This window comes from Myotis daubentonii, chromosome 11 (assembly GCF_963259705.1).
Source record: "Myotis daubentonii chromosome 11, mMyoDau2.1, whole genome shotgun sequence".
NCBI classification, from domain to species: domain Eukaryota; kingdom Metazoa; phylum Chordata; class Mammalia; order Chiroptera; family Vespertilionidae; genus Myotis; species Myotis daubentonii.
In genome coordinates, this window is record NC_081850.1 from 78,663,953 (window position 1) to 78,681,632 (window position 17,680).

A 17,680-nucleotide genomic window follows, 5' to 3' on the forward strand; every position below is an offset into this window, starting at 1 on the left:
TGATTCCACAGTTTATCTCTGCTCTCACCTCCTGCCTGGGACTCTCCCCTCCCTCCAGTCCCCTCCTGCAGCGGCCAGCTCCTTCCTGCTCACCCCTCAGATGCCCCTGTAGCTGTGACTCCCTCCGAGAAGGCTTGCCCCAGTCCCCAGGACAGCTGTAGGGCCCCTCCTCAGCTCCCAGCGCCCGCCCCCCGCAGGGTGTGCACGGGTTGCTGCATCTGGCCGCTGTCAGTGTGCAGTGTGTGCGCGGGAGCTGGGATCGTACTGCTCACTGGCTCCCCCGCCCCTGCCCTGCGCACCACAGGAGTCATCACAGAGCCCATCCTTAGCACGTAGGTTGTTCTAAATGAATCAACGAGTGAATGAAGGGTGACGTGGATTTTCATGCTTCTGAGTTACCCCATGATCACTGGGGACCAGGTTCACACAGATCCACAAGAGATCCTGGAGTGAGCCACACTGCCACTCCCAGGCGGCCTGTCTGATTCATGACCAGGTGACTGTCCCTCCTCGATTGCCTCAGAGGGCCCTGTGTTTTGGGATATTTATTAATGGTGCCCCCTCTGCTCATAAAAGTACCCTGTTTTGGAAGATCAATCAATTGATCTCCATATCCTTGATCAAGCCGGGCCTGAACTCCATCTCTGACCTTCCCCGAGCTGCCTGCTCATTCCACAGAAGGAGGCTGATTGGCACGGACTCCCGTCCTGCCACATGCCACGGCCGCTGACACCCCCACCGCCTGCCCACAGCTTGCAACTGCAGCGGCCACTCCGAGCAGTGCGTGTTCGACCAGCAGCTCTTCCGCAGCACGGGCCACGGCGGGCGCTGCCTCCACTGCCGCGACCACACGGCCGGGCCACACTGCCAGCTCTGCCAGGAGAACTTCTACCGCTGGAAGCCCTGGATGCCCTGCCAGCCGTGCGACTGCCACCCGGCAGGTGAGTGGGCCCTGTGCCCCAGCCGCTAGCCTCGCCCCATTCCGGCCCCTGATGCCCTGTGCCCTCCCCCCCCCACCCCAGGCTCCCTGCGCCTGCAGTGTGACGACTCGGGCACCTGCACCTGCAAGGCCACCGTGACGGGCTGGAAGTGTGACCGCTGCCTGCCCGGATTCCACTCGCTCAGCGAGGGAGGCTGCAGGTGAGGTGGCCGTGCCGTGGGTGTGGGCGGCCCAGCAGGGGCACGTGGCGGGGCATTTGGACTGGATGGACGGTTGGATGGATGGTTGGATGGATGGGTGAGTGAATAGGTGGGTGGGTGGGTACGTGGACAGGTGGATGGAAGGATGCACAGATGGACGAGTGAGTGGATGGATGAATGGATGGACGGATGAGTGGTGGGCCGGCAGATGGATTGCTGTTCAGGTGAGCGGATGGTCACTTCCTTGGCGTGGGGGGAGCAGTGAACCGGGGGATGCAGGCTCGTGGGCCCGTCTGCCCCCTCTCCTCTCAGGAGTGGGGAGAGTGGAGGGTTCCTTCCCAGGAGGACGGGCTGTTCCTCTCTGGAGTCGCTCACCTTTCCCCACGTCCTATCTCCTTGGCAGACCCTGCACCTGCCATCCCGCCGGCAGCCTGGGCACCTGCGACCCCCGCAGTGGGCGCTGCCCCTGCAAAGAGAACGTGGAAGGCAGCCAGTGTGACAGGTGGGTGAGCCCGTCTGGCAATGAGCCTGTGAGAAGTGGCCTCAGGCTTGCGGTGGTGCGAGGAGCAGGGGGCAGGGTCCTCGCAGACTTAGGCACCCCCCTCCTGGCACCTTCCTGGAGCCCATGGTTCTGCCATCTAGGAAGTCATCTGCAGGTTTTATTACTCTGTTATGCTGTGGCCCAGCACCACCGATGGTTCATAGCCTTGAAAATACACCTTTATTTTTCTAGTTCAGAATCCTGAAAAGAAATCGCTGAAAAGGATAGGAGAGATCATCTAATCCAGGGACAGCAAATATATGACACCCGTCCCATAACCCTCCCATTCCACACCCAGGGAAGACATCACTAATGGAGCGCTGCCACACCCTCCCATCCCACACCAGGGCAGACATCACTAATGGAACATTACCACCAGACCCACCCGCGCATCATCTCCCACCAGGGCCAGCACACTAGTGGGTACAGCAGTGTTTATCATGAGCCCTGTCGTAACCTCGGAATCCTTCTCATTGCCCTGCTCCATGGAGCTCCTGCTAAGCTGAGGTCCACTTCTCTGCCATCCCATCATGGTGCACATGCAGCATTTAAAGCTCAACTAGGCAGAAGGACTTTGCAAAGTTTCCTCCTTTGTGTGTCTGGGGCTCTGAGCTCCACAGTGGGGTTTCCGTCCTCAGGCGCACGCTGTGTTCCTGGCTCTGGCTCCAAACTCCGAAACCCTTTGCAGCCAGCGCAGGGCCTGCCCGGGACCCTGCTTTTCTGCCCGGGACCCTGCTCCTCTGGCCACAGGCCCTGTGTGTGAAGTGTCTGGCACAGCCTGACATTGCGGACTGTCTACTCCGGGCGTCCGCGCTGGGCCCGTATTGGTTCAGGAAGAAGCCAGGGCCCAAGCCGAGGGGCAGGCCCTGGCTTTGACTCTGCCCATAGCCTCGTCCACGCATGGCCTGTGGGCTCCGGGGTGGGGACTGGACTCCCTGCTTCATCTCCTTCCCCCCGAGACCCCTCAAGTGAGGAGGCAGCATGGAGTCAGGGAACCAGACCCCACCCGGTTCTCCCACGGCTCTGCCCCGCCACCCGCATCCTGGGCAGGTCCTCACTCGGAGCTGCCGCCCATTTGAGAGATGGGAGCCCTGCCCACGTGTGTCCTGCGGAGCCTGCGGGGCGCTGGGGCAGCAGCCGCTTCTTATGAACCAGGTTCTGCCATCCGGGCGGCTCAGATGGGCCCGGGCTGCGGACCAGGACTCTGTTCGTTCATCGCCTCTCGGGGCTCCTGGGAGAAATGGCTGATCCGGGGGCTGGAGTGGGGAAAGGCAGATGAACTCGCGTGTCCTGTTGTGCCAGAAAAGGAAAACAGATTTTTTTTTTAAAAAAAGTGCTTAAAAACAAAAACAGGTCTAAAAACAACCAAGAAAAACAAAAAACAAAAACAAAGCCCAGCCCAGAAGGGGCCTGAGTCCAGAGGCTGGAAGAATCGGAGCCACAGCAATCCCGCGGTGCTGGGTTCTAACGGAGTCCACGGTGTGAAGAGATGAGTAAATAAATACCGGGACTACGGGCCGCGTCTTCCCTGCAGAAGAATTCCAGATTGTTAACGAGGAAGGAAGGAGGGAAAGAGAGAATCGTCCTTAGGATTTGAGTGACGCCGCCGGGCAGGCCTGCTGCGATGAGCGGGCGGGACTTTAAGGAGAAACAGGATATTCTCGTTGCCCCCAGACATCTCCCTCAAAATGCATATGATGTTATGGTGGGCTCAGCAATGTCCACGATCTTTTATTCACCCGCCCCCTCCAGGAGGTGGAGCCTAACTCCCTGGACTTGCCGGTGGGCGGGATTAGTGATTTGCTTCCAGCAACTAAGTCTGACCTTTTTGTAGCGGAGAAACCTGGCAGGCAGCACGCAACCAAGTGGTGAGGGGTCAGCGTGACCAGTGACGGCACAGGGGTCTCGTTTCCCACAATGTGTTGGGGCGAGAAGGCGCTTCGCCTCCATTTCTTCCCAATAGCCATCGCCTCCGTCTGATCATGAGAAAACACCAGACAAGCCCAAACCGAGGGACATGCTACAAGATCAAGCGGCCAGTGCTCCTCAAAAGTGTCAAGGTCGTGGGAGCCAGGGCAGACGGAGCAGCTGGGGAGACGGAGTACAGGACTGAGTGCTACGCTGTGGGAGCAGAAAAGACGTTTGTGGGAAAGGGGCGAATCCCAGAACAGTGCGGGCTCTCAGGAATGGGAACCGGTGCGAGTCCCTGGCTTTGATCGGTGTCCTGTGGTGGTGTCGGGTGTGGCCATCGGGGAAGCTGGCGGAAGCAGCCACTGGACTCTCTGTACTAGAATTTGAAATCTTCCGTAAATCCGGAAAACCATTGGTTTACGTATCCCCAGGGCTTCTGGACTTGCATGAGTCCAGCTGGGGTCCCCGAGCCTAGCCATTCACCTGGCCCCGTGGGCACGGCCTGCTTCCATTTCAGATGTCGCCCAGGGACCTTTAACCTCCAGCCCCACAACCCAGCTGGCTGCAGCAGCTGCTTCTGCTACGGCCACTCCAAGGTGTGTGCGGCCGCTGCCCGGTTCCGGGCCCACCACATCCTCTCCGACTTCTGCCTGGGTAAGAAGAGCCCCCAGAGCTGCCTCCGAGGGGCCTCTCCCAGCCCCGGTGGGCGGCCATCCTGCAGTGGTGGGAGGGTGGAGAGGGAGGAGGGGCAGCCTCTGGCCCCAGCCCAGACGCCCCCCGCAGGCACCCATGCCAGCCATGCAAGGTGGGTCCCTCTGTGCCCACCGGTGCTCCAATGCCTCCCTGCACCCCTCTGCTCCCCCTCGGCCCTGCCTTTTCCTCAGCCCCCAGCGTCCCTTATACTTGTGGGCAAGGTGGGGTATAAGGCAGCCTTCGGATCCTGTGGGGGAATTTCCAGTCACTCCAGGTCAAGATTGGCCTGCCTTGGTATAGCCCAGTGCTGGGGATCTAGCTCAAGCTCCTTGCCTGCATTTATTGAGCACCTGCTGTATGCCAGGCCATGTGCTCTTTATATGCAGGGAACCTCACGGGTCCCCCGCAGGTAGGGGCTCTCATTCCCATTTTGAAAGATGAGGCACCTGAGGCCCGGAAAAGGTAGGTAACAGAACATAGTTGTTGGCACCAGGGTTTGCCAGCGTCTGAGTTTGTCTCTCAACCGCTGTGCAGGTGTTCTCTCTGGGCCCAGGGTCCAGGGGCACCATGGTGCCCTAGTTCCCCAACTCCAGGTGGCACAGGTGCATCTTTGGAGCAGGAAAGCGTCAGAGCTCTGAACTCTGCATTAAATCCCAGCCTGCGTGGACCCCAGACGTGCTCCATGGGGGGGGGGGGCACTGGGCGGGGGAGGGGGCGGGGCGGAAGCGGGGGAAGGAGGGGGGCCTACATCTCCCCCAGGGAGGAAGAGAGTGTCAGCCAGACAGAAACTTCGGCACTGGCTCCGGGGCGCCCCAGGCGTGGGGGCACTGCGCCCTCTGCTGGACGCTGTGCAGAAAGCAGTACAGAGAGGGGCTTGGAATGGAGCACTGGAGTCTGGGATGTTAGGGGCACAGGAGTCTGTGATGTTAGGGGCACAGGAGTCGGGGATGTTAGGGGCACAGGAGTCTGGGATGTTGGCCTCCCCCGGGACCCCTGGTTTAGCTCCTAAGGACAGTCACTGTCTGTCCTCACTTTGAGCGAGGCCCTGGGTTCATCCCATTATCTCACCATCACCCTCGGACAGAAGTTCTCAACCTTTTTGGTCTCCGAGTTCCTTTACGCTCTTGGATATCATGGAGGCCCTCAAAACACTTCTATTCATGTGGGTTGTGTATGTGGATATTTTCTGTATTAGAAATTAAAGCAGCAATTTGAAAGTATCTATTATTAAAAACAGTGATAGTAAACGTACAATAAAAAATGACGTCCACCTGGGAGAAGCAACTTTTTTAAAAAATATGTTTTTATTGATTTCAGAGAGGAAGGGGGAGGGAGAGAGGAACATCACTGATGAGAGAGAATCATTGATCGGCTGCCTCCTGCACACCCCCTGCTGGGGATCGAGCCTGCAACCCGGGCATGTGCCCTTGAACGGAATTGAACCCGGGACCCTTCGGTCCACAGGCCGATGCTGTATCCATTGAGCCAAAGCGGCGAGGGCAGAAGTAACTTTTTAAAAGACTAACTTTGTGAGAGAGCGCCCCTTGTTCTCCATTTCTGCACATCTTCCTGCGGTCTGGCTTCACAGAAGTCGGCTGATTCCCACCACGACTCTGCCTTTGTCTGTTGTGATGCCACACGTCTTATACCAATACATCTTAGTGTTAGTAAGAAGACAGTGTGACTTCATGGACCCCCTCAGAGTCTCTGGGATCTCCCAGGGTATTCATACAAACGCTGAGAATTGCTGCTGGGACCATAAGTACGTCATTGCCCCCAATTTGCAAATGAGGAAACGACTTCAGAGAGGTTAAGTCACTTGCCCAGGGTCACACAGCCAGGGAGGAGCAGAACCTAGTCTGGGACCGAGGAGGCCCGGGCCTCCCCTTTCTGACTTCTTTCCCTTTCTTCATCCCTCCCTCCTCACCCTTCAGGTGCCCCAGGTGTTGGGCCTCCACCCCATCCCCCCAGCCCCCTGGGGTCACTTGCTCTGTGCTAGACTGCGTGTGGTGTGATGGCTACACTGCCGTCACCAGCGCGAGTGTGGACTGGACTGGGACGGGACCGAGGCTGGGTTCCCATTCACGCTTGACGGCTTCCTAACCAGGCAGCCTCCCCGGGTGCAGGGGGCTCACGACACACGCCCTGCGAAGGACAGGGGCCGGGAGGGTGCCGGCCAGGAAGGTCTCTGCAGTCCCAACCCCCCATGTCGGGGTCTGCGGGCTGTGTCTTCATGTTGCTCAAAGCCTGCGGTGAGGCAGCACAGGCCCAGAGCTCTGACCACACCCCAACCAGGGCCAGGTCCTGGGCTTTCTAGCTTCTTCTGGGGCTGCCTCCCAGCCCAAGAGCCCGCCCTGGCTCTGGGATGGGGATGTGAGCCGCCGGCTGTGAGGTTGGAGGGTGGAGGCCGCCCTCCAGCCTCTCACGGGGCCTGCGTGTGTGTTGCTGTCCAGGAGCCGATGGCTGGCGGGCCAGCAGCGCGGGGGAGCCAGAGCGGCCCGCACGGTGGAGCCCCAGGGGCCTCCTGCTGAACCCCGAAGCCGAGGAGGAGCTCACAGCACCAGGTACCTCCAGCCACAGGCAGCAGGACCGCAGGGGCGTGTTTCCTGTCGCTGCTCAGACACATGGCCACCAGCTCGGGGGCTGGAAACAGCACAAGTTTGCCTCTCGGTGTTCCAGACGGGAGTCTGGAGGGGTCTCTGGGCTGACATGGAGGTGTGGGCAGAGTGCGTCCCCAGAGGCCTCCCAGGGAATCCGCGCCCGCCTCCGGCTTCCGAGGCCACTGCGTTCCTTGGCGCGGCCTCTGCCTCCGCCTTCAGGGCTGGTCCGCTTCCTCGTTTCGCATCGCTCTACGCCCACCCCTCTTCCATCCTCTGCCTGCCTCTTCCATCTTTTAAGGACCCTGTGACCATGTGGGGCCCAGCTGGGTAATCCATGTTCATCTCTACTTTCAGGCCACTGATTAACAGCCTGATCTCCACCTGCCACCTTAACTGCACCTCCCCCAGCCCACCCCCCGCCATGCAGCATAACGTACTCACCGTGCTGGGGGTTAGACCCAGACACCCTGAGGGGTCGTTTTCTGCCGACCACGTGCCCTACGGCGTGGGCTGGAGCCCCCTGCTTCCCGGTCACAGCAATGCCACCTGGGGCTCCTTCAGGCCACTGTCGCGCCCCAGGCAGTCCCTGCATTCTTCCCATCAGCCCCTCGCCCCCCCCAGGCACTGCACCCCATGCCAGAGCCGACTCCAGTGGAAAGCGTGGCCTCTGGGGGCCGTCGGCGCCTGCTCAGTCCCCCACGTGACACGTGTCGATGGTCCTCGCTCTGAGTCCCACTCCATCTGACGCGTGTGGCCCGTGTGGCTCTGCCTGGGGCGGGCGGCAGGTGCCTCTGCATGTCCTCTGCTCCCACACACACTCCTCTGTCCCACGGACTCACCCGCGAGACCCCCGGTCAGACGTGCTGGCACGGAGAAGGTCAGGACAGTGACCGCAGGGCACTAGCCCAGGGGTGGCCACAGGGGTGGCCGAGCCGCCTGAGCACCTGCTGTGCAGGGGCCTCTGCTTTCCTATTCCTGTCGTTTTATCTTGTCTGGATGTTTAGTTGCCAGGAAAACCAGCAGACATTTAAGATCAGGCTAATGAAGTGGAGACGGTCACAGCCTTCCTCTCTTGTCTCCAGAGAAGTTCCTGGGCGACCAGCGGTTCAGCTACGGGCAGCCCCTCACCCTGACCTTCCGGGTCCCTCCCGGGGGCTCCCCCCTCCCTGTGCAGCTGAGGCTGGAAGGGGCCGGCCTGGCCCTGACCCTGCCCTACTCCCGCCTGTCGGGCCCCCAGGACGCCACGCAGCCCGGGGAGGTGCAGCTCGAGTTCCAGTAAGTGTCCTGCTCTGTCCTGAGAGGGGCCCGGTGGTCAGGTGACCCTGAGGTCCAGGCATGCCGGGAGCCCCAGCAGCCTGCCTCAGGTTCTGGTTTTACCCCCCCGCCACCTCCCCATCAGGCTGCAGGAGACCTCGGAGGACGCGGACCCCCCGCTGCCCCCCTTCCACTTCCAGCGGCTGCTCGCCAACCTGACCGCTCTGCGCGTGCGGACCCGCCCCAGCCCATCCGGTCAGTGATGACAAGGACGCCGCAGGGCAGCTGGGCCCGGCTCCCGCGTGGAGCCCTCAGGCGTTGTCCCCACGGGGGGACGTGGTTATTGTCCCCATTTCACCACGGAGGAGTCTGAGGCCCAGAGAGGTCGGGACCTTGGATCCATGGAACCAGTGGGCAGCCGTGGGTGCTGAGGGCAGGGGCCGGGGCCGGGCAGGTCGGGCCTGAGGATGGCAGCTCGGAGCGACAGGTGCGTGGCCAGGGAGGCAGCCGAGAGCCACTGGTGCCAGCACGTGGTCCAGGGTCACCGCTGCGAGGGGCCCACCGCGTGACAGAACCCCCAGACTTGCGCCCAGGGGCTGATGGGCTCCTTCGAGGCCAGCCCTCCCTCCTCTCTGAGTCCGAGGCTTGGGGGTGGAACCCAGCCTGGTCCAGCTCCTTCTCTTTGCAGCTGTGGTTGGCTTGCCTTCACCCCCAGACCCCCCCAAAGCTCCCCCGCTCCCAGGTCACACCCAGGCCCCCTCGCTGAGGCTCCTGGCAGGAAGTTCATTGTCACCCTTTCCAGCAGCTTCCAGCAGCTTCCGTCATTCACTCAGCCTCCAGTCACCAGACGCTTACAGGCACCCACGTAGCCAGCCTGTGCTGGGTGCTAAGGGCGAACTGGAGAGGCAGGTGGACACCCTGACCCTCCATCCACCCGCCCCCGAGCTCCCCCTTCCCACGGATAACGTTCGGGCACATCCCTCCAGGCCCTTCCGTGGGCATGACTTAGTCTGACCTTTTAAATGTAGAAATAGGGTCGCACTGTACAGTGCCGGCAGCCTGCTGTTTGCAGCTCTCGCCATGTCTGGCGGGTTGATCTCTGTCATCACCCGCGGGAGAGCCTGCCCGTCTGTGGGCACGTGGACCGTTCCGTGGCCCAGATGCTCCCCGAAGTTCAAGCAGCCGAGGAGTGGTTTCCGGTTCCGCCCCGCACGCAGGGCTGCGGGACCAGGACAGGGCGGCCCGTCGGGGCTTCGTGTCCTCGCCCACGTGTGTCCTCGGGACGGACCCCCCAAAGCGGAAATGTGAGGCCGAGGGGGCACGTGTTACGCGTTGACGTGTGCCGCCACATTTCCCACCAGGAAGGCTGCGCCCCACGCTCCGATGACGAGGGTCCTGCACCCTCCGCCCTCGGTGGGTTCGCCAGCGTTCCCAGGGCCCTGTTGTCATATTCTGCCCAGAGATTCCGGTTGTTTCCGTAGGAAGGAGGGTCTGACGGGAGCCCCTCTGCCGCCAGAAGCAGCGCCTCCTGCGTTATGTTCACACGCGGCCGCTCCTCGCCGCATCGGCTTTTAAATGCCTGACACGCTGCGGGCGGCACCATCGCTGCTTAATGTGCGTCTTCCATGACCCCCGAGGGAGGGCGTCCTCCGTAACGTCTCCAGTTACACCGACTGCTCGTCCTGAAAATGGCCTCGTTTTCCTTTGCTCTTTATTTGACTGTTTTTAAAAAATGATAAATGAGCCATGGCTGCCTCTGTATCATGGGCAATAACCCCCAGCCTGTCACGTGTGTGAATAGGAAGGTTTGGGGAGAAACATTTATCTCTCCCTCTCTCTCTCTCTCTCTCTCTCTCTCTCTCTCTCTCTCTCTCTCTCTCTCTCTCTCTCTCTCCCCCTTCGCTCCCAGGCCAAGTGCTCCTGAGAGAGGTCCGGCTCCTGTCGGCCCAGCGGGGCCTCTCCCCGCCAGCCTCCTGGGTGGAGACGTGCTCCTGTCCCAAGGGCTACGTGGGCCAGTTCTGTGAAGCCTGTGCTCCGGGTTACAAGCGGGAGACACCCCGGGGGGGTCCCTATGCCAACTGTGTCCCCTGCACCTGCAACCAGCACGGCACCTGTGACCCTAACACAGGTGAGTGTCCCGGCACCCCGTCGGGGCTGCACCCAGAGCGGGTCGGCTGTGTGCTGTGTCTGTGCCCTCCGAACACAGTGCCAATCAAGTGAGTCACTGAGGTCCTCCACGCTCTGGGCACCGTGTTAGCCACCACATCACTGAATCCTGCAAAACCCCCTGAGGATGCCAGGGCGGATAGGGTCACCTCTACCTGGTGAGGGGCCTAAGGCGCAGGGAGGCCACATGGCCAGTAGGTGGCAGAGCTGCTCCTCCCACAAGCTCACTGCCTGCGGTTCCTCCCCATGGACCAGAGAGGAAACCCAGAAGGACCTCCTTGGAGGTCGCTGGGCAGGAGGTGCTGGACGGGGCTGGACACAGGCCTCTCACACAGGCTGTGGGGCGCGAGCGCCCTGCTGCAGCCCGGGTCTCAGAAGGGAAGCCCTGCTCAGCTTTCCGCAGGCCCCATCGGGAGCTGACAGAGGACAGGCGCCTGGGAATCAGCAGACAGGCCAGGAGGACGCACATGCAGCATAGGCGCCTCCGCCAGGCTTGTGCCCATGGCAGGCATCACCAGTCGAGCCCAGATGGGGCTTTGTAATCCCTCCCTGCAATGCTCCAGGCATTCCCTACCGAGGAAGCAGAACCCACTCATGAGATGGGACCAACCTGTCATCCCTCAGATCCCCTGGCCATGCCATGCCTTCCTGCCCAGCAAGTCCTCATGTGTCCAGTGGGCAGGGCCATTGCTTATGCACCCTGGACAGAAGGAGGCGTTATGAGTGTGTGGGTGCTGGGCCAAGGCAGGGACCGGTAGAGAGCAGGGCAGGCGTGATGGTTCCCCTTGGACCCCGCCTCCACCTCCACCCGGTTCCCTCTTTCCCCCGGGGCAGTCTCACCAACCAGGCTCCTGACCCAGTCCCTGTCCGACGCCTCTGTCCCCAGAGTCCCCCACTCTGAGCAGACTCCAGGTGCTGTGGGCTGGAGAAGGGGTTTGCAGAATCCTCCACCACCAGAAACCTGTGGGACCCACAGACCCCATAAACAGAACCTCATGTCACAACCAGAATTCTGGGTCTGTCACTGTCCCTTGGGCCCCTGCAGTTAGGAGAGCATGGAGGAAGGGAAAAGGAAAACTGCGCGGAGTCGTTAGCTGTGCTGCCTGCTGCTTCAGTTAGAGCAGCGGCTTTCAACCTTCTTAATGCCATGACCCTTTAACACAGTTCCTCATGTTGTGGTGACGCCCAATTTCATTGTTACAAACTGAACATAATTAAAGCATAGTGATTAATCACAAAAACAATATGTAATTATATATATATGTTTTCCAATGTTCTTAGGTGACCCCTGTGAAAGGCGACCCCAAAGGGGTCGCGACCCACAGGTTGAGAACCGCTGGGTTAGAGGTTTGGGAATAGAATCTAAGAATGATAACTGATAATAATTCTGCGTGCCAGGGACTGTGCGAGCACTCTGGCTGCATTAAATCCTGGTGGAAACCTTTGAGGTCAGAGCCCAGTGGAGGTTGTTGTACCCATTTTGCAGGTGAGGACACTGAGGTGCAGGGTGTTAGACTGTTTGCACAGGTTCACTCAGTGGACGTGAACCTGAGGTGGACTCTTCATCCCCGGGCCCTGCTGCCTCCTTGGGAGGCTCCGCGCTGTTCTGCTGAGACGTGCTTTGTGACCCCCGCCACCAGGAGCCCGCTCCCTGTCTCTGGAGTTTTCTTGGCTCAGACAGTGCTAAACAGGTGCTTATCTTGTCCCTCAGGGATCTGCCAGTGCAGCCACCACACCGAGGGCCCATCCTGTGAGCGCTGCTTGCCAGGTTTCTATGGCAACCCCTTTGCAGGCCGAGCCGACGACTGCCAGCCTTGCCCGTGCCCTGGACAGTCGTCCTGCACGACCATCCCAGAGAGCAGGGAGGTGGTGTGTACCCACTGTCCCCCAGGCCAGAAAGGTGAGTGGCTTGTGCCCTGGGTCCTGCCCCTGCCTGGGCTCCCGGAGTGGGGTCCTGGGTATGGAGTGGGGCAGATGAGGGAGGGCTGGCTTAGGGGTGGCAGGCTTGACCTCTGGGGACACTGAGTCCCATGGCACCTTAGTCAGGGCCCGCCTGCTGTGGGTTCCCAGCAGAACTTGGGCCATTGAGCATATCCAGGTGAGAATGTGAAAATCCCCATGTCTGGCCCCAGGCCCCACCGAGCCTGGCTTAGCGAGGGGTGCAGCTCAGGAGTCTGTATTCCCGAGTTCCCTGGCAGGTGCGTCAAGGCAGAAAACCTCTGGTTGTACTTTAGCCTGTAGCCCTGGTTGGTAGCACAGTGGTTAGAGCATCTGCCTGAGAACCATAAGGTCTCAAGTTTGATTCCTGGTCAAAGGCATGTACCTGGGTTGTGGGTTCAATCCCTGGCCCTGGTCGGGGCCTGTGCGGGAAGCAACCCATCGATGTGTCTCTCTCACATCCAAGTCTGTCTCTCTTTCTCTCTCCTCCTCCCTCCCTCCCTCCCAATCTCTCTGAAAGAAATCAATGGGAAAACATAGGCTCGGGTGAGGATTAACAAAACGAAAAGAACGCTCAGCTTTTAGAAAATGCCAGCCTCCCCGATCCTCATTCCCACGCGGACGCAGCCCGCCCTGCACATCCGCGTTTTAACCAGCTTTGCTGGGATAGCACTCACACGCCCTGCGATTCACCCACTGCAAGTGCACAGCGCAAGACTTTTTTGGTTTATTCTGTTATTAATTTTTTCAAATTATGGCAACATATGTAGCATAAAATTTGCCATGTTAAGCATTTTTTTAAAATATGTTTTTATTTTATTTTAGAGAGCGAGGAAAGGACAGGGAGAGCGAGATAGAAACATCAGTGAGGAGAGAGAATCATAGATGGGCTGCCTCCTGCATGCCCCCTATTGGGGATCAAGCCCCCAACCTGGGCATGTCCCCTGACCGGGATTCGAACTGTGACCTCTTGGTTCATAGGTCGATGCTCAACCGCTGAGCCACGCCGGCCGGGCTTAAGCATTTTTAAGTGGACAGTTCCGTGGCATTGACTGCTCTCATATTGCTGTCCAATCATCGCCGCCTTCCTTCTCCAGAACTTCTTTTACTTCTTTCTGTGTTTTCATCCTGACCCCGCGGCCTCCTTCCCAGACCTCACAGCGGCCTCCTGCCCTGGGAGCTGTCCGCTCCCAGGTCCAAGCGAATGGCTGGTTACCTGCGGGGCCTCGGCCTTCATCACCAGCTTCCATCTCCTCCTGCCCGTCTATGTCAGAGTCCCGGGGCCAGGCACCTGCGTCTCCCTGAGCTCCGCTCAGACCCTTCTCTTCCCATCTTTTTGTTTTCGTTCTTAGTGTTCCTCCCCTCCATTCTCAAGGTTGCCTGCCTTAGTGATGGTAGCTTGACTTCAACTGATCGATGAGCACTGAGGACATGGGGACTCTGTCGCAGTGACAGTGGCTGTTAATTAAATCATAAAGCGATAATACGCATTGCAGCGATTGGACCCGCCCCTAAACGCGTAAAGAGGAACATAACGTGCAGGCAGCAAGAAGACCGTGCGCCCGCCGTCCCGCAACCCCCAGGGGCCCGTGGGACTGTGGGGTCTGTGGGTCCCCAGCCGTCTGTCTCATGCAGACACATACCAGAGGGGGTGTGGATGTTCTTTTACGTCCCATCTGTGTCCAGAGTGGACCTCCCAGGTCACAACCCCCCAAAAGCCTCCTCGGGCACCACCTTTCCTGGGACTCCCAGGGACCCCGAGGCCTGGGAGATGGGGCAGCAACCCCCATTCAAGCCCCGGAGGCAGGGCAGGAGCCGGAGATCAGCAGTCCAGAGGAAGGTCAGGACCCCTGGAAGCAGGAGAGGTAACGGGAGCAGGAACCACAACGAGGAAGCAGCCACAGCTCAGGTGGGACGTGAGGGAGAGGAGGACGAGGAAGAGGGTGGCGGCAACACTGAAGACGGTGACAAGGAAGATGATGCAGAGAGTGACGGGGAAGACAGTGATGAAGATGAAGAGGATGAAGATAATGATCAAGATGACGATGGATGATGATGATGATGACAAAGGTAATGATCAAGATGAAAACGGTGACAGTGAAGAGACTGATGGTCAAGATGGTGATGAAGATGATGACGAAGGGGACAAGATGGTGATGAAGATGATGATGATGATGACAAAGGGGACAAGGTGGTGATGAAGATGCTGCTGCTAAGGAAGGGAAGGGGGTGCTGATCAAGATGAAGTTCATGGATGATGATGATGATGGTGGTGAAGATGATGACCAAGGTGCCGATGAGAACAGTGATGACGACACGGGTGATGGGGAATAGGAGATGTCAGCCACTGCTGTGGACCGTTTACTGTGCCAGGCCCTGTGCTAGGAGCTTCGCACAAGTGATCTCCCCAAACCTCTCGATAGTCCCGCCCCACTGTGCAGTTCAGGACCCCGAGTCCAGAGACGCACAGTGACTTGCCCAAGACCACACAGCCAGCTGCCGGCTGAGCTAGGCCCCACCCCGGGTCAGCTGACCCCGGAGCCCACCCTCACCCCTGTGGACCCGGCAGGCCGGCCTTCCTCGTGCCTGCTCCTCCACACCGGCCCTTTCTTCCCCTAGGACGGCGCTGTGAGACCTGTGACGATGGCTTCTTCGGGGACCCGCTGGGGCTCTCTGGGGACCCCCAGCCCTGTCGGCGGTGCCAGTGCAGCGGGAACGTGGACCCCAACGCCGTGGGCAACTGCGACCCCCTGTCTGGCCACTGCCTGCGTTGCCTGTTCAACACGACAGGTGCTCGCTGCGAGCGCTGTAAGGACGGCTTCTACGGCAGCGCGCTGGCCCCGCGGCCCGCGGACAAGTGCGTGTGTGAGTCCCACCTCCTGGCCAGCCGCCGCTCCGGCGAGGCTGTGCAGCCTCGCAGGTTCCTCGCCTTCTCTGCTTCTTGTCCAGAAAGTGAGAGGGTTTGCTCTTCTCCACGCTCTCCCTCAGCCTTGGGATCTGATCAGCTCTGACCTGTGATTTGCCTCCAGCCTCGGTCACTAGCGCTCAGCTCACTCTCCACAGGGAGCTCAGGGGACTGTCCCCATGGCCTCGGCGCCTGTCATCTGTCACATTCCCCCGCCCCTGGGCCCCAGTCGGGCTGTGCCTCCTTCCCTCCCTACTGCCTGGTTAACACGCAGCCCGGTGCCCCCGCTCAGAGGGCCGACATGCACACCACCCAGGGAAGGCTCCAGAGCGCTGCAGGGAGTTGCTCAGGGCTTGCCCCCAACTTGCTTCTGGGCCCTTTCTCCGAGTGGCACTTGTCAGCTCTCTACTGGCCTCTTGTTTTATGGGGCCCAGGGGTGCTGGGTCGAGTCCCAAAGAATGGATCCAGAGGTCTGTCTGCCTGTGATCCGCGACTGAGCCTCTGGCTTCTCTCTAGCCTGTGGGGCCCAGGGCAGGCTCACAGGGCCCGGGGCCGCCTCTCCAAGGGTAGATCGGAAGTGGGCTGCGATGGGAGCCTGGCCCTCGAGCCTCCTGTCACAGCAGCGTGGGAGCCTGGGCTGACTGAGCCATCTCCACGGGCTGCCCGTCTTCCCTGCACCTCCTGGACCCCGGAGCTTGGGCGGATGATCTACATGGTTTCCCGACTCCCTCTCCTGCTCCCACCCCCAGCCTGCAGCTGCAACCCCGGGGGCTCGGTCAGTGCGCGGAGACCCTGCGACCCGGTGAGCGGCCGGTGCGCCTGCCTGCCTCACGTCACCGGACGGGACTGCGGCCGCTGCAGCCCAGGCTTCTACGACCTCCAGCCCGGGAGGGGCTGCCGGAGGTGGGTGGGGTGAGGCTGTGGGTGCACTGCCCCTAGGGTCCCCCCGCCCCCTCAGCAGTGGAAGGAAGCAGCAGGGGGCCCCCAGAGAGGGGCCTGGCTTGGAATGTGCATCCCAGGCCCACTGCCAGGTACACAGTGTCCTACCCTGAAGGGGGACAAAGGGACAGTCCCTTGGGGGTCAGGCTCACGGCCCTGCCAGCCCAGGATGCAGGCCACGAGCATTCCTAAGGGATGTCCAGGTGGGCAGGGGGCCGGTGTGGCGTCAGATTCCCTTCTCAGTGACGCCTCGCTCGGTGACTTTTGGCCACAGCAGCACCTCAGGCAGTGCCTTTGGGGAGCAGTGGACTCCAGGGAAATGCCCGGGGAAGCAAACAGAGCTCTGCTTTGCGTGACTTCTCAGAGCCTTTACTTTGCTGAGTGCCTCGTGACTTTCCATAGGGGCATCGTCTCCAAGGGGCACATGTCCCCGCAGCCATCGTGTAGGTGCGGGGCTGCCTCCCCGGGCGCAGCTCAGGGGAAGCTGTTGGACATGGACCGACATGGAGATGGGACCTCGGGAGCAGAGGGCACGGTCCCAAGGCCCCTCCCCAGCGGCAGCAGCGGCAGCTGGGCTGGGAGTGGCCCTGAGCTCACTCACACCGGGTCCTTCCCTGTCACAGCTGTATGTGCCACCCGCTGGGCTCCCAGGAGAACCAGTGCCACCCCGAATCTGGGCAGTGCCCCTGCCGCCCGGGCGTCGAGGGCCAGGCCTGCGACAGATGCCAGCTGGGTTTCTTCGGCTTCTCCATCAAGGGCTGCCAGGGTAAGAAGCCGGGTCCTTCCTGGCTCCCTGGAGGGTGTGGCCTGGGGTTTCTGGGCAAAGAGGCCCACGGGGAAGGTGGCTGTGCCGCAGGAGAGAGAGGTCAGACCCAGGCAGGTCTCAGCAGCCACGCAGACGCGCAGTGCGTGAGCAGAGGGTGCCGTGGGGCCGGGATCCTGTGGACAGGCCCATGCCTCACCTCTCTGGGCCTCAGCTTCCTCGCTTGTGCAGTTAGATTGCGTGGCAGTTCCTCGGATGCAGGAACTCGGAAACAAGTCGGCATCTCAGTCATCACCTCTGACCTCTGACCCGGTCTCCGGGGAAGGACCCGGGAGTGTCCTTGAGCTGCCCAGGGGGGTCTGGAGCAGCCAGGTGTGAGGCTGCAGGGGCTGGGGCTCCGGTGTGGGTGGCTCTCAGGACACTCAGTGCCATCTGCCTGTCCTCCCCACCCCCACCCTCCACCCCCCTGCAGCCTGCAGGTGCTCCCCGCTGGGCTCCGCCTCACCCCAATGCCACGAGAACAGCACGTGCGTGTGCAGGCCCGGCTTCATGGGCTACAAGTGTGACCGCTGCCAGGACAACTTCTTCCTCACGGCCGACAAGGCGCGATGCCAGGAGTGCCCGTCCTGCTACACCCTGGTGAAGGCGGAGGTGAGCCCGCCCACCTCCAGCTCCGGCTGGGCACTGGGAACTGCCCGCTCATCCACAGTTCTCAGGATTTCCAGGGCCACCGGCTGCCTCCTCCCTGTGCCCACCCAGCCCCCTGGCCCATGCCAGTCTGGGCCAGCTCCCACCTCTGCCCTTCCCCTGCTCCTCAGTGGACAGCAGCT

The 17,680-nt window shown here is 60.8% G+C and overlaps 1 protein-coding gene across 1 annotated transcript in view; it reads left to right on the forward strand.

Annotated features, from left to right (window-relative positions):
- Nucleotides 1-17,680, forward strand: part of LAMC3 (laminin subunit gamma 3) — a 51,206-nt gene that overhangs the window by 20,920 nt on the left and 12,606 nt on the right. The window contains exons 5-17 of the mRNA XM_059658347.1: nucleotides 753-941; nucleotides 1,023-1,140; nucleotides 1,544-1,642; nucleotides 4,110-4,246; nucleotides 6,739-6,849; nucleotides 7,968-8,160; nucleotides 8,285-8,394; nucleotides 10,049-10,267; nucleotides 12,017-12,205; nucleotides 14,863-15,108; nucleotides 15,898-16,051; nucleotides 16,711-16,853; nucleotides 17,323-17,501. Coding sequence (XP_059514330.1) covers nucleotides 753-941; nucleotides 1,023-1,140; nucleotides 1,544-1,642; nucleotides 4,110-4,246; nucleotides 6,739-6,849; nucleotides 7,968-8,160; nucleotides 8,285-8,394; nucleotides 10,049-10,267; nucleotides 12,017-12,205; nucleotides 14,863-15,108; nucleotides 15,898-16,051; nucleotides 16,711-16,853; nucleotides 17,323-17,501 — 2,087 coding nt within the window. The remainder of the gene's footprint in view (nucleotides 1-752; nucleotides 942-1,022; nucleotides 1,141-1,543; nucleotides 1,643-4,109; nucleotides 4,247-6,738; nucleotides 6,850-7,967; nucleotides 8,161-8,284; nucleotides 8,395-10,048; nucleotides 10,268-12,016; nucleotides 12,206-14,862; nucleotides 15,109-15,897; nucleotides 16,052-16,710; nucleotides 16,854-17,322; nucleotides 17,502-17,680) is intronic.